The sequence below is a fragment of the Oreochromis niloticus genome, linkage group LG6, assembly GCF_001858045.2.
Source record: "Oreochromis niloticus isolate F11D_XX linkage group LG6, O_niloticus_UMD_NMBU, whole genome shotgun sequence".
Taxonomy (NCBI): Eukaryota; Metazoa; Chordata; class Actinopteri; order Cichliformes; family Cichlidae; genus Oreochromis; species Oreochromis niloticus.
The window spans coordinates 15,023,725-15,037,640 of record NC_031971.2 but is presented as its reverse complement, the minus strand read 5'-3'; the positions used below and the strand labels follow the sequence as shown (position 1 = coordinate 15,037,640).

The following is a 13,916-nucleotide window of genomic DNA, read 5'->3' as shown; positions in this document are numbered from 1 at the left end:
AAAGCCCTCGCCCTACCCCTGTGTGTGATGACATACACCCCCTCTAAATGTCCATTCAAGGGGAACAGTGAGCTGCAGTGTTTGCCTGGTTAACAGGGAGGGCATCGACTCCTTTCACTGAAATGCGCACGCGCGCGCACGCACAAAGTCACACCAGAAACTGTTACAAAACAAAGTCTTGTTTTATTCTCCTTCTACCATGTAAGGAGATACATTACACGAATGAGCTGTACATGGAAGAAAAAAAAACTCATACACTGTCCACTTTTAGGTAGAGATCCATCCACACGTTGAAAAATACCTCTAACGTATGACACACACACACAAACAATAATGCTGCATTCACGCTCCTCCTTTCACCGGTATACAGCTATTTGTTTTTTCACTGTACGGACCATGACCCTGTAGTGAGACTGGACTTGGCCCCTGGCTGTGCCCCTCATGGACCCTCACTGGTCTCAGTTAAGATAAAAATCTTGTTCAACAGTTGGGTCTATAATTTGTATAAGTATTGCATAAAAATGTCTCTAATTCCCAAACAGTTAATGGATCATTTTTGTAAATCCCCTTGAACTGAGGTTTGAAGTCTGCACTTCAGTCACATCTTCACTGTTTGATTTAAATCCACTCTAAAACTACAAAAACTGTGTCACTGTCCAGCAAATTAAGGACCTAACTGTGCCTGATCAGTTTTTAGTCCCACGTTCCTCCTGCTCAGACCTTTTGGAGTCAAAGATGTAGCAAGCCCAAGTTGCAATTCTCTTTCCACGCAGCCATAACCCATCCTTGTAATAACTCTTTACTTCCTTCCCCAGAAAAATCTTAATCCATCGTTTTGCATAAAAAGATATAAACTAGCTTCAACACAGAAAACTTGCACTTTGTTCATTGACAAGCTAGTTTTGGCCTGGATTATGAAGAAATTATTTTTTAAAATAATAAAAAGCGAACTGGATTTGATCACAACATTTAGGCCTAATCCCGCTTCCAAAAAATCCAAACCAGCAGCCAACAACAACAGCATTCACTGATTTTGATAGTGAAATTTGGTTTCATGCGGTTATAGTGCTGTTATGACCCCGCCTCTTACTCATTCCTGGTAACCTGAAACACTTTGTCAGCATACAATGAAGCATTTCATGTGATTTTTCAGTCCACTCACTCAGATAGCGAGGAATGAGAAAACATGTCAGATCAGTTTCCAACATCAAAAAGCAAACAGAAGAAAATGTTATATGCCTGTGATGTGTCGCCACGATTATCTGTAGGCCACATGGCTTCAATGAAAAAGGTACAAATTAAGCACATAAATAAGTCACACCTGTCAGGCCTGGTAGGCCATCTCAAAATAAATACAAATCTGCACCATCATCTCAGTGCTTTAAGGTAATACCAACACAAATGACATTAAGCCTTCCAGCTTTTTATGTCTCTTAAGTTACCAACCCAAACATTACAACTGAAGCTGATGCAGCCAAGCAAAGCCATTCTTAGTGTCACTGCTGCCATATTTAACCTGCTGGGACTGCAGCTCACCTCATCACCTCAGATCAACCTCTGTGTGTGTGTGTGTGTGTGTGTGTGTGTTAGAGCTTCTGTCTGCAGAATAACTTCATGATTTGAATCCTTCCATGTGATTGTGATTCAATTTAGAAAAAAGATTTGAAACCCGTCATAAAAACCTCATTTCAAATATCATCAGCCTTTTTTTTTTAGGAATAATTAAAAAAAAGAAGTAAAAACTTTTGTTCTTTCTAAAAACAGCTATTCACTGATTGTGCTTCTGAACACACGTGATTTAACATACGCAGATTTCTCTCTGTAGTCTGCTCCTCCCGTGTTTTACATGCTGTCTTCATCAGCGAGTGCGTCACCGCACCACAGCCCGCTTGGCTCATCAGACACACGCAGGACCAGCTGGAAACGTCTGAAGCCGCCTCGGATGCTTGTAGTAACAGCTTTATGCCTTTGCTGGTTTTGTCAGTCAATAAATAAATAAATACTTGAGGGGTCAGGTGCACAAAAGTAAGTACGGTCTGAGCATGCTCCATGACCCATGTCTGATCCCTGAACCCTGTAGTGTTGCCAGGATTGCTACACTAGTCCTTCAGTCTATTCGGTTGCCGCAGATGGTGAAGCGATCTATCTCCAGCAGGTCTTTCTTGGGTGGTCGGTGTGCGAGTCCGCCTCCTTCCAGTCCCGTGTCAGCGTTGATGATTTTGTCATCGTCCTCCTCGTCAGGAGTCGTCAGGAATGTGTCTGAGTCACTCTTCGGGAAGGAGGGGGCAGCGTTTTCTGCTGTGTTGGTGGGCTGAGAGATGTCTGACGGCAGAGAAGTTTCTCCTTTGTCAGCTGTGGATTCTGTTATAAAGCAAGTTAAGAGTTTTTAGCAGCAGTTAAAATCAGGAAAAGAGACAGTGAGACAGAGTGACTGAGCTACCTTGCTGCGGTGAAACGTGAACATGTTTTGTCCGGTGAGCTCTGGAGTTTGCACGGCTGGAGGCGACAGAAGGTGGAGGGTCGAAGAGCTTTTCTTCCATGTTGGCCTCTTTCACAAACACACAGGAAGTTCCCAGGAGAACGATACTGTTGAGAACCTTCAGAGTGATCATCCTGCTCACAGAGACGGGCAAAAGTCACGTGGACATGAAAACAAACAGTGTCAAGAAAATAATTAAAAATGATGAAGACATGTTGGCCAATTACCCCAAGTAAAACAGCAGGACACACATGAACGAGAGCGACCCCTGGATCTTCACTGAGCTGGTCACCACTCTGATCAGCTGAAAAAACATCGTCACATTTATAAGCGAGCAAACGTGGGAGCAAACATTTCAATATCAAAAGCCATCCTCTGAAAGAACGACTGACCAGCAGCGCTAAAGGAAGCGGGATGAAGCCCATTCTCCTGGAGACTGAGTCACTGTAGTCCGTGTACGCCTGGAGACACAGTTAACACATTGTTATGTAAAACATTACCAAAGCAGCACAGTTTTACTCATGAATAACTCAGTCCATTCTTTTAATGAAATCATGAGCTAAAAATCAGGAAAAACTGCTGGATGTGCTCTCAACACGTTCCTCATTCACTGTTAAAATGTTACTCACCGATTGATATAACAGAATCAATAATTATCAGATGTTATGATCAGAGGTGAATAGCAATAACAGAAAAGAAAAGGACATATGCACAACACTGTCATCAATGTATCATGCTGCAACTGACTCAAGGTGTATGAGGCAGGGCTACTGGCAATGCTGGATGCTGGCACGCGTGTCTGAGCTCTTCTGACTGTTCTTGGTGGAAATAAGACTGGACAGAGGTACCAAGATGAGGCGCCCCAACCTGCACCTGTGACATTCTTGTGGCAGCACCCCACCCTACGGCTGTTACTGTGGCACGGTGGCCAGTAGATCAGGAGCATGTCCAGACACCGGTCAGCATTTAGTCTATTAAACCAGATTCCTTTTCCCCATGACAAAACAGAGAAAACCGACTCATAGTGTGTTAAAACAGTTATATTTCTTTATTTAATCATCTTCCAGAGAGAGAGAACCCTGCACAGCTCAAACGCCAGTTCCAAGAGCTCTCTAACATTAGAATCATCAGCTGTGTCTTATATGGTGTTATTTCGGTACTTTACAAGTCACACAGGCTTGAACATTGTTTATATGGAGAGTTCCTCTTTTTTGTGTCTATATCTATTAATATGCCTTGTGCACTAAAACTTCCTGTTTTTCAGTCCAGCTGAGCACTTATTTGTGAGTCAAAGGTGGCCTTGCTCTACAAGCCTTCATTATTAAAGTACATAAAACAATATAATGAGCAGATACACATTAAAATATTTCTTTTATTCCTAACAGTCCCCCTTTTTCATTTCTCACTTGAGGAATGAACTAATTCCTAATTTATCCCAGTAAGTTTACTTCAATACAATCCAATTGAATTTTATTTATATAGCGCCAAATCACAACAAACGTCGCCTCAAGGCGCTTCATAGATACAGAGAACAACCCAACAATCATCTGACCCCCTGTGAGCAAGCACTTTGGTGACAGTGGGAAGGAAAAACTCCCTTTTAACAGGAAGAAACCTCTGGCAGAACCAGGCTCAGGTAGGGGCAGCCATCTGCTGCGACCAGTTGGGGTGAGATAACAGAGACTTTTAGGAGAGAGACCTAATATTTAATAATCCACATTTCACTGTTTTACTCTTTGGTTCAGATGTGGATTCTGTATTGTTCTCTCTTTGTGATTATGTTTAAGTTGTTTATTGCTGGTTTTTAGTTTGTTTTTGTCTGTCTGGGAGCTGACACAGTCTCTATGGATAAGGGTTTTTTGGCGGGGTAGCATCAGGAGAGAAGCTCCGGCGAGGCATGTTCCATGTTAAAAGCTAAAATATAACAAAAGTGATTATGCTAAACAAACAAAACCTTTCACTTACCCAACCCTATCTGTCCCCTCAACGGGTTGTATGTTTTCAATGTTTCCTAATTATTTTGTCATAAAAATAAATCAAACAAATAAGTTAAGCTGTGTGACAGCACCTTGTGTTTACGCCGGGCTGTGAGCTGCCCTAAATCTACTTGCTACACCCCCTTTTCACCCAGTTTAATTTTTTTTAATCCTAGTTTAAAACTATTCTTGACTTCCCTCAGTGTACACTGTAAAGTGTAAAAGATACAATTAGCTTTTTCCTGGTAAAGGTCCTAGATTATTTTCTCAACCTTTGGAAACATCCTCTATAGAGTTTCATCTTTAAAACTTAGTCCTGATTTCTTCGCCCCTTTTAACGGGTAGCGCATATCCAGTCTGAACACTGTGTTTGGGCAGTTTACATAACATATAAATCCTGCAACTATTTGTAAAGTCCCTCTCATTACTTTTGCTCCCATTATAAACTATGTCTAACAAGATTCTAAACTTCTTTGCAATATAAACAACTAGGTGTCTTTGTGCTCTGTTCTTCTCCTTTCTCTGGTTGGTTCCGTTCAGTCTCGGGCTTCCAGGATTCTCGCCACCCCTGTGGTCTCTGTGGTACTGAAATCTTCTCCTGTAAAGCAGCGGTCCCCAACCTTTTTTGCGCCACGGACCGGTTTATGCCCGACAATATTTTCACGGACCGGCAATAAGGTGTCGCGGATAAATACAACAAAATAAAACTAGTGCCGGTACTGAAAAAAAGATGATTTATTCATAACACATGTGAAAAGACCCAGGAAAACTGAGTTAACGATAAAAACGATAACAAAATAACACTGAAAACCGATAAAAACCCTGAAAACCATACATTTCACACCTGAGCCTCAACTCTCGCGGCCCGGTACCAAACGACTCACGGACCGGTACCGGTCCGAGGCCCGGGGGTTGGGGACCGCTGCTGTAAAGGATAGAAAACAAAAAGCCTCTCTCTGCTACACCTCACTAATCTACTGTGTTCATCTAATGTTCCTTTAATCATTCAAAGTTGTTTCACAATATCATGTTCTGGGCTCTGTTCTTTATATTAACTTTACTTAAAAAAATGTTGTCTTTCATTAGAGAAAAAACAAACAGCACCTTGTCCTTTTATTTTTATTCTCTTAAACTGCAGTGATTTGAGTTGCCTCACTCACATTTTTCTGTCGACTGCTGACCAGGTCAAAGGCGAGGCTGGCTCTGTATTCCCCGTATACCTGAGACAGAGGCAACGTGTCAACCAATACAAGAGAAACATCAAAATATGAAACAAATATAAAGCTACTGAGTAGAGCGCCTGCCTTGTCGTGGTGACGCGATAAATGTTAACTTGTTTACTGCAAGTCTCATAATTGGTTTACCTGCTTGTTCTTTACTCTGGTGCATGAATGCAAGGTGAAAGCACAGTAAAGGTAAATTCATGAAGCCGAAAAGAAGCAAAAATGTGCGTGTGCGGATTAAACGTGGATTAGTATGGACTCACAGGCACTTGAACACTTACAATGTGAGTGAGGTTTGTGTGATTAGGTTTGACAGTTTGGGGATAAAGGGGTTAATCCCTTCCTGTGGGGCTGCTTTCTGTTGTATAAGCATAGTTACAACTCCTTGGAGGAAAATCAAAGAGAAAGGCGACCCATGAGGGAAGGAAGTGAGAAATTGATAAGGAAAAAATGGGCCTGCTGACAATTTCTCGTGCAGGTGGATGATTCTCTAACAGTATAACAATAGTGCTAAAGAGACCAACACAGGGAAAATACACAGATTTGCAAATCATGAAATACTACAATATAACATATTTTATATGGCTCAAGTGACCAGAACTCTAACCCTGTTATTGTTCTAGATCATCTTAATTTGAGGTGCATATCATGGTAAATACTATGTTTTACCTTGTGTTGTTTACCTATTATTTTTTAAAACACAACACTATAGATTTAACATGTATATAACCCTAAACATGACAGAAAAATATGCACCATCATCTCAGTTCTTCAAAGTAATTTCTATCACTCCTGTTAGTTTTGCTGTGAGATCACAACATTGTAAAACGGGTTATCAGATACCAAATCTGAACTCACAGGTATGACACGTTTTCCAAATGATGACATCCTTTGAAGATAAATGCCCATACAATAACTGAGAAAAAACAAGCTCTAAAACTTAATTATCATAGTCCACTGATTTTTCTCTGTACATTGCAGCAGACGTTTAACGATGCCAAGAATATCTAAATAAAACTACAGCCTATTTCTAAGTTCAGCTGATACATGGTGACACGATAACTACATTTAGATGTGCTTATATGCGCAAAAGCACATCCAAATGTAGAAAGTAATAGATCTAAGACAGAAATGACAAAATATCCCATTAAAATGGTTTTTATACCTAGAATAATATGACACTCCCCACTAATCTTTTCCACACAAATATTTGAACTGTGTTGAAGCTGATGGACAACAGTCAACAATTTTAACTGTATTAATCATATTTCAACCACTTTCTCCCCACAAAACTCTCTTAAAACATATACATACTGTATATGAACACTCACAGTCTGGAAAGCTAAGTCTTCTTAGGTCCCACCGCCCAAGTCCTGTTATGAAGCTTTTGATCTGTTTTCACCATTTTATGGTGATTTATTCCAAGTTTTTCGCATCAGAGCTTGCTAAGACTGTTAGATGTTCATTCTAATTAACAGATTTATTTTATCTGATTTAAAATGTGTTTCTCATTGTACTGAATTGCTGTTGGGTGAACATGATAGAATAGTTCACCCAATAGAATAGAATAGAATAGAACAGTTTTAACAAATGTGTTTCTCCTCTAGTGGCCAAACACTCAAGTGCACCTTAACCAAGTTAATAAACCGTCAAACGTAGAAAGGAAGGACTTACATCAGCACTGATGTCATTGAATTTGGTGATAAAGGCGTGCTTGACAACATCCACGGCAACCTCTGAGGCTATCACCATGACTACATCAGGAAACAGCACCCACAAGTGGTCTGAAAACAAACACATTAAGATCTAATCAGTATAATTATTTAATCCAGTATTAGTAGTAAAAGAAACAGTGAGCTACTTAGCAAGAGTGAAAAGAGCTGGTTATGAACCTAAGTGGGGTACTATGATAATGCACATCTGTATGCAGCTGTATAGCTTTCAGTAGTCTTTGCAAAGCTTTGTATTAGGTTACCAGCATTCCATGAAAACTGCTCCATGTTTCTCAGACAGACGATGAGCAGGAGGATGTAGTTGGTGAACCTCTCTTTTATGTCTATGGGGAACAAACAAATCAATCCAGGATTAACCTACTTTGTCCTCATTGCAGCTGAGCTCGATTCCACATATTTACCTTGTATTAGATAATCATACTGAGAGGAGGAGGCACAAAGTATTCAAAAATTTAGATTTTTGTGGAACGTAACTAGCTGTTTTACCACCACTTACCACTATTTGACATCTGGAAAAGGTTGTTCTTTTCAAACTTCTTAAATACACTCCCTTTGATCTCAACAAACTGCAGAAATAAGAAAAACCCAACACAAAAACATCAGGACTGAACTGGAGATGCTGCACACGTTTTTAAACGGGGTAATATGTCTGTGCATAACACTCACGTTGTTTGACATCATAATGGTGAGCAGGGACTTGTTGTGGGAGTTGAAAGCTACATTTAGAGTTGTGGCCTGAACCATGATGAGGATGGCATGAAGAACTGGATACATGTTGAGGAAAAATACACATTTTCTGCACTGTAATAATACTGATGCAATGACTTTATGTGCCCTACTAGTCTGAAGTACAGCTGTTAGATTTGCTGCTAATGATTACTTCAACTTTGATTGACTGTTTGGTTTATGGAGAAAGTCGAAGACTGGGAAGATTAAATAGCAGAGTGATGAAAGACACTTGTTTGGGATCACTGGGGGCATTTATTCTTCCAAGTATTGTCTTTCCTTTTGCCTCTAATGTGACCTTTTTCTGTCAGTTTCGAAATCTGAATTTAAGCTTTTAATGTTACTTGTTTTAAATACACTTCAGAATGATAAATGATAAAACTGATTAATGTTCCAAATCAACTTTAAACTCACTAACTTTTAACCGTTTTAATATCAGTGATGTTTTTGAGGATACAGACGTAGAGAACAGCCATGAGGAAGTGAGGAATCACGCCTATGTGCGCTCTCTTCTTCTCCTTGGGCTCTGTGGCGGTCCAGTAAAGAGCGTCCAGGATGTCTTGGCCGAATGATGAGAACAGGCGGTCCGCCACCTGACAACACAACAAGGGAAGGATGACGGGGGAGAGCTAGTCAATGAGTGGTGCAGTGTCGTCAGATGCTGAACTGGCCAATGAGGAAGATTACACAGTGTACCTCTAACATGTTGTAGATGATGTATAGTTTGATGACAGACTGTCCTCTGATGAGATGGTACATCATGGCGTAATCCACGTAGCTCATCATTGAGTAACACAGCACCATAATGAAGCCTTTGAGTACGTCGCACACCTGGGCTGGCTGAAGCAAGCGGGAGCCGCTAAACAACGCACAAACAGACAAAGAAAATGTTCACAAGAAAATCACCAGAACAGAACAGCATAGTGACGGCTGTAGTCTCAGAGCTCTGCTGCCCCCCGGAGGTCAATAACAACATTGCACTGCTTCAGGCAAAGACCCTGCCCAGGGTGACAGAGCCCCCTTTAAAGTAGGACTGCAGAACATATTTATTCCTTGCTCCTGTTTTTTGGAATATTCTCAATGAACCACAATTTGATTCTTTAAAGTTTCTAAAAAGAATTCTGGATTTGAGGAAAGCAGGGAAAGCTCTAAATATGGGTCATGTTGCCTACACTGTACATACCACAAGATATACAGATTTTGGAAAAAGTGCACACAACGCAACACAAAAAATTAAGTGACTGTAATCAAACTGATTAACAGTGTAATATTAGAACTGATCAACAAAGGACTAATAAGGGATGCACCTGCCTAATAAAAATATGGAAGGTATATCAGCCCAATCCTGACTCAGAAAGCCAGACTGGGTGTCGGTGACAATGAGCAGACGAATGGGGCCAATCTGTTCAGCATTGTTCTGTGTTTACTTTGTTGCACAGTGAACCAGCTCCTAATGCAAAAGCAATCACAACTGAGGAAATATAGAGGCAAAGGTTTTGCATTTTATAGGTATGTCAACTTTACCATATCAGCAGCTTTCATTTTTATGTTGATAGAAGTTTATTATTAGACTGCAAACTGTGGTCAAGTTAGGTGACATGATTGAAAATCCCAGATGAACACGATGGTTTCCATGTCGGTGTCTCCCTCCCATTTGCTCTCACTCCCATTATGTTCAGTGTACCGATGTAATGCTTGTTGCATTAGTGCTTTTATTGCACTAAAGCTAACAGAACTTGTTGCCAGCAGGATTCAGAGTCTATTATTACTCCACATCTGTGAGAGCAGGTGCAGTCACAGTGATAACAGGTAAACAAGAAACTAGTGAGACTGTAAATAAAAGCATGCAGTAACCAATGAGTCTCCCTTTGAAATCAAATTAGATTGGTGCAAATAAACAAGGTGAATAAAGTAAACAACTTTTTCTTTATTTTATTCATCTTGCTCAAATTGCCACAAATCAGTAAATTTAAATAGCCAGAGTTTGCTTCTTTCTTTTTTTTCCAGCATTATGAGAGCAATGACTAGGTCGAGCCTGACGTTGACTTTACTCTATTATTCTCTAAATTTCTTATTTTTTACTAACTAATTTAGAAGACAGAAAAATCACTGATGAAATCACCTTTTTGCTGAGGCTCTACTCCAAAATTACACTTCATAGGACCTGATAATCATGATAATCACAACATTTGTACCTCGTACATAAATGACATCCAACACAATCTATGCAAATATACTTTAATGATGGTGGAGTTGTACTGATGAGAAGCACATGTATCAAAATATTCCCTGTTAATAACAAATCATGGGATAAGGAAATGTACTTTAATATGTAACTCTAATACTTATGCTTATACGTACCTGAGGCCACAACATGGCACTGTGAAGAGTCGCAACAAGGCCAGAATCACCCTGAGGGGCAACAGTGTAAACACGTAGAGGAAGGCGTCCAGACAGAGGAAGAAGCCAAATGTCATCAGCTGAAAACAGGAAGAGAGGGGAGAAATACATTTATTACAACAGTGTTTATTTCATTTAATTTTTTTTTTCCCTAAGTGGGGGGTGCATTGTGTGTTCACCTTCTCCAGTTCTTTGGGGATGCGGAGGCATGTGTAGACCCGCTCTCTGCGCTCGGTGTATTTGGCCTCGTTGTGTTCTAGGAAGTAACCTCTGGTGAGCTCAGTAGTAATAAATCTGACCAGAGACAGGTCTGGAGATACAGACAGGAATAAATTATTCTTTATATTGGGTTTTGAATCTATCACAAACAACACTATCAACACAGCAAACAAAGAGTCCTTACTTAATGGTAAACTCAATCAGATAAGAAATGGCTACACTAAAACCAAAACTACTCCAACTAATCTGCTGCTAGAACCGTCTAAACTCCTCTGCTAAAGCTTAGAAACATGAACGAAGGGATTTCTTCCCGTTTAGCCACTAGAGTGAGGTTGGCCACTCATGTGGTTTGATCAGGCCTGGCTAACAGCAGGAGCTCCAGTTCATCCAAAGGTGTTAAGATTCTGAAAGTTGAAGCTCTTCCGGTCACTTGGTTTTATATTAATTTTTTTCATTTCTTTACATGTTTGAAGCGGCTTTACGCCTTATACTGTGTTCTTTTATTAAAATATTAGGCTCCTTCTTTTATTTTTATTATATATCAGATGCTGCATACTCAGTATTCTGTTCAGACTAATCTGGTTACTAATTACTCGCAGCAAATTTTGTTCCCTTTTTCTGGATAAATCCAATAATAGAAAAGTCCTTTTTATTAGTATTAAAATGGATTGTCATTAGGAGTCATTAACATCCAGTGCTTTTAAACAAACAATTAATCTGACCTGTAAATCAGTGCAATCTAAACTATAGTAACAATATTTTATAAGCATGAACTCAATAAGAGCTGAGAAACAAAGTCTTTGACATCTATCAGTCAGGAAAGGGATACAAAGCCATTTCTAAAGTTTTGGGACTCCACTGAGGCATGGTGAGAGCCATTATCCACAAATGGGGAAAACTTGGAACAGGGGTGAACCTTTCCAGGAACGGTCAGCTGACCAATATTACTCCGGGCTCATCTAGGAAGTCACAAAGGAACCTGAACAATATCTAAAGAACTGCAAGCTTCACTTTGCTCAATTAAAGTCAGAGTTCACGAGTCAACAATAAAAAAAGAGACTGGACAAAAATGGCTTCCATGGGAGAGACCTTTGTGTTTTTGATTTTATTGATGAAAAAGAACACACAGGCTCGTCCCACAAAAATGCCACAAAACATTAATGACCTACATGACTTTGGGACAATATTCTGTGGACTGATGACACAAAAGTTGAATGTTTGGATAGTTTGAGTCTGACATAGAACTAACACAGCATTTCATAAAAAGATTTCATACACAAACATGGTGGTGGTAGGGTGATGGTCTGGGGCTACTTTGCTCCTTCAGGACCCGGAAGACATGCTGGGGTAATTGGAAACATGAATTCTGCTCTTTACCAAAACATCCTAGAGGAGAATGTCCGGCCATCAGTGCACTGAAGCTCAAGAGCACTTGGATTATGCAGCAGGACAATGATAAATAAATCACACCTGCAAGTTCACCTCTGAATGGCTAAAAAGACCCAAAATTAAGGTTTTGGAGTGGCATGGTCAAAGTCTGGACTTACATCTGATTGAGATGCTTCCACACAACCATAAACAGGCAGTTCACGCTTGATGAGAAAGACTCATTGCCAGCTATCGCAAATGCCTGACTGCAGTTCTTGCGGTCTTATCAAGGGTGACGCAGCCATCAGGTTTAGAGGGGAATTATTTTTTCACACAGGGACACGTAGGTTTGGATAGTATTTTTCCCTTATTGAATGAAATCCTAATTTTAAATTGTTTGATGTGAAACAAATTTGAAAAGGGCTCAAACCTTTGAACAGTACTGTATTTTTTTTCCAGCTCTGGGGGAACTTTATAGATAAGGTTTATTTTCTGAACAAGAGGAGCAGAGTTCAAAATATGTAGGTGTTTAGCAAGCAAGAATGGTCAAAAAAAATCTTTATCCAGTTGGATTAAAAATAGCAGTATCGAGTATATACATAAGAAGACCGAGAGTGCACCTGCTAAATTCACAGAGTATAACATTGTATAAAAAGTGTATAAAATTTAGAAACAGCTGAGCTGTATGGACGTGATGTCCACGCTTTCCAGTAAACAAATCTTACTAGAATAAACCATTACAATTTATGTTGCCAATCTTCTGAAAACACATGCTTTTTTGCAACTGGGTCAAAAATGATTGCCCTCAGCATTACATTGAGCAATCTTTCAAGTCAACACGGATGTCTGTGCACCTATGGCTCACACAGTGTCCACCGACTCATCTGAGTGCGCCTGTGCAGAGAAACAAACCGCACGAGAAGCCAACTGGCTGAACTGGACTTTCTGCATGATCACATGCCGTACTGCTGTCTTCCTAACAGTCAGAAATCCTCCTGCTAGATTTAATTTGGATGCATATCACAAAATTGTGCCACCTGCTCGTTACTTTACTCCAGCTCAGTTTTTCACAAACAGCTGCTGGCTGCCTGCAGCTACATCCCCACAACATGTGCAAACTCGGAGCAACCCCCAAAGCTGCAGAAGCTCAGTTGACATTTTTACATGCCTTCTCGAGAAACTCTGCAAAAAAACATCCTATAGCCGCCGTAAACAATAATTATCTCAGCTGCTAGCTAGCGCTGTCAAACTGGGAGTCAGCGCCTGTGGAAACGAAGCTAGCTCTCACCTGACAGGTTGCTCTTCTTTCCCCTGCTAGCGCCATTTTTATCGTTGAACCCCAGCGTCTCCGTGACTCCGTCTTTCTCCTTGCTCTTCCCCGCTGTGGCAGCCTTCTTCTCCCTCTCCCTGTCCTCCTTCTCCTTCTCCTCACCCAGACCTGTCGACAGCGTCTCCGCCATCTTCGCAAAACGAAAGTTTCAGGCCGCTGCTGCCTGGGAGACTGACGGTCAGACGTCATCACGCACAGCAGGTTATCCAACTCACCGGCAGATGTCGCCAAAACCCTGAGATTATTTGCCGCACGTTATTTATTTTTCCCTTTTCTCTGTTTATAATCCCACGAAGCTAAAGACATTAAAAAGTGTATAAAATGACACAAATATCAGCTTGCGTTTCATTATAACCTATTGAATTTAGAAAGACTGTGAATGAACAAAATAAAACATACAAACAAAACGGTTTGTGCCCAAAGGAGAATTTATTCACAATTTTTTTCTTTAACCCGTTACCC

The 13,916-nt window shown here is 40.4% G+C and overlaps 1 protein-coding gene across 1 annotated transcript; it reads right to left on the bottom strand.

Moving 5' to 3' along the window:
- Window positions 1-163: 163 nt before the first annotated feature.
- tapt1b (transmembrane anterior posterior transformation 1b) lies at window positions 164-13,640 on the bottom strand. The gene is made up of 14 exons (XM_005469826.4): window positions 13,413-13,640; window positions 10,717-10,847; window positions 10,499-10,617; window positions 8,834-8,996; window positions 8,595-8,730; window positions 8,078-8,175; window positions 7,908-7,977; window positions 7,654-7,734; window positions 7,353-7,462; window positions 5,616-5,675; window positions 2,872-2,940; window positions 2,707-2,783; window positions 2,441-2,613; window positions 164-2,361 (listed from the first exon to the last, which is right to left on the bottom strand). Exons 1-14 carry the CDS (start codon window positions 13,582-13,584, stop codon window positions 2,108-2,110), a joined length of 1,713 nt encoding a protein of 570 aa, XP_005469883.1. The 5' UTR covers window positions 13,585-13,640; the 3' UTR covers window positions 164-2,107.
- Between the last annotated feature and the right edge of the window lie 276 nt (window positions 13,641-13,916).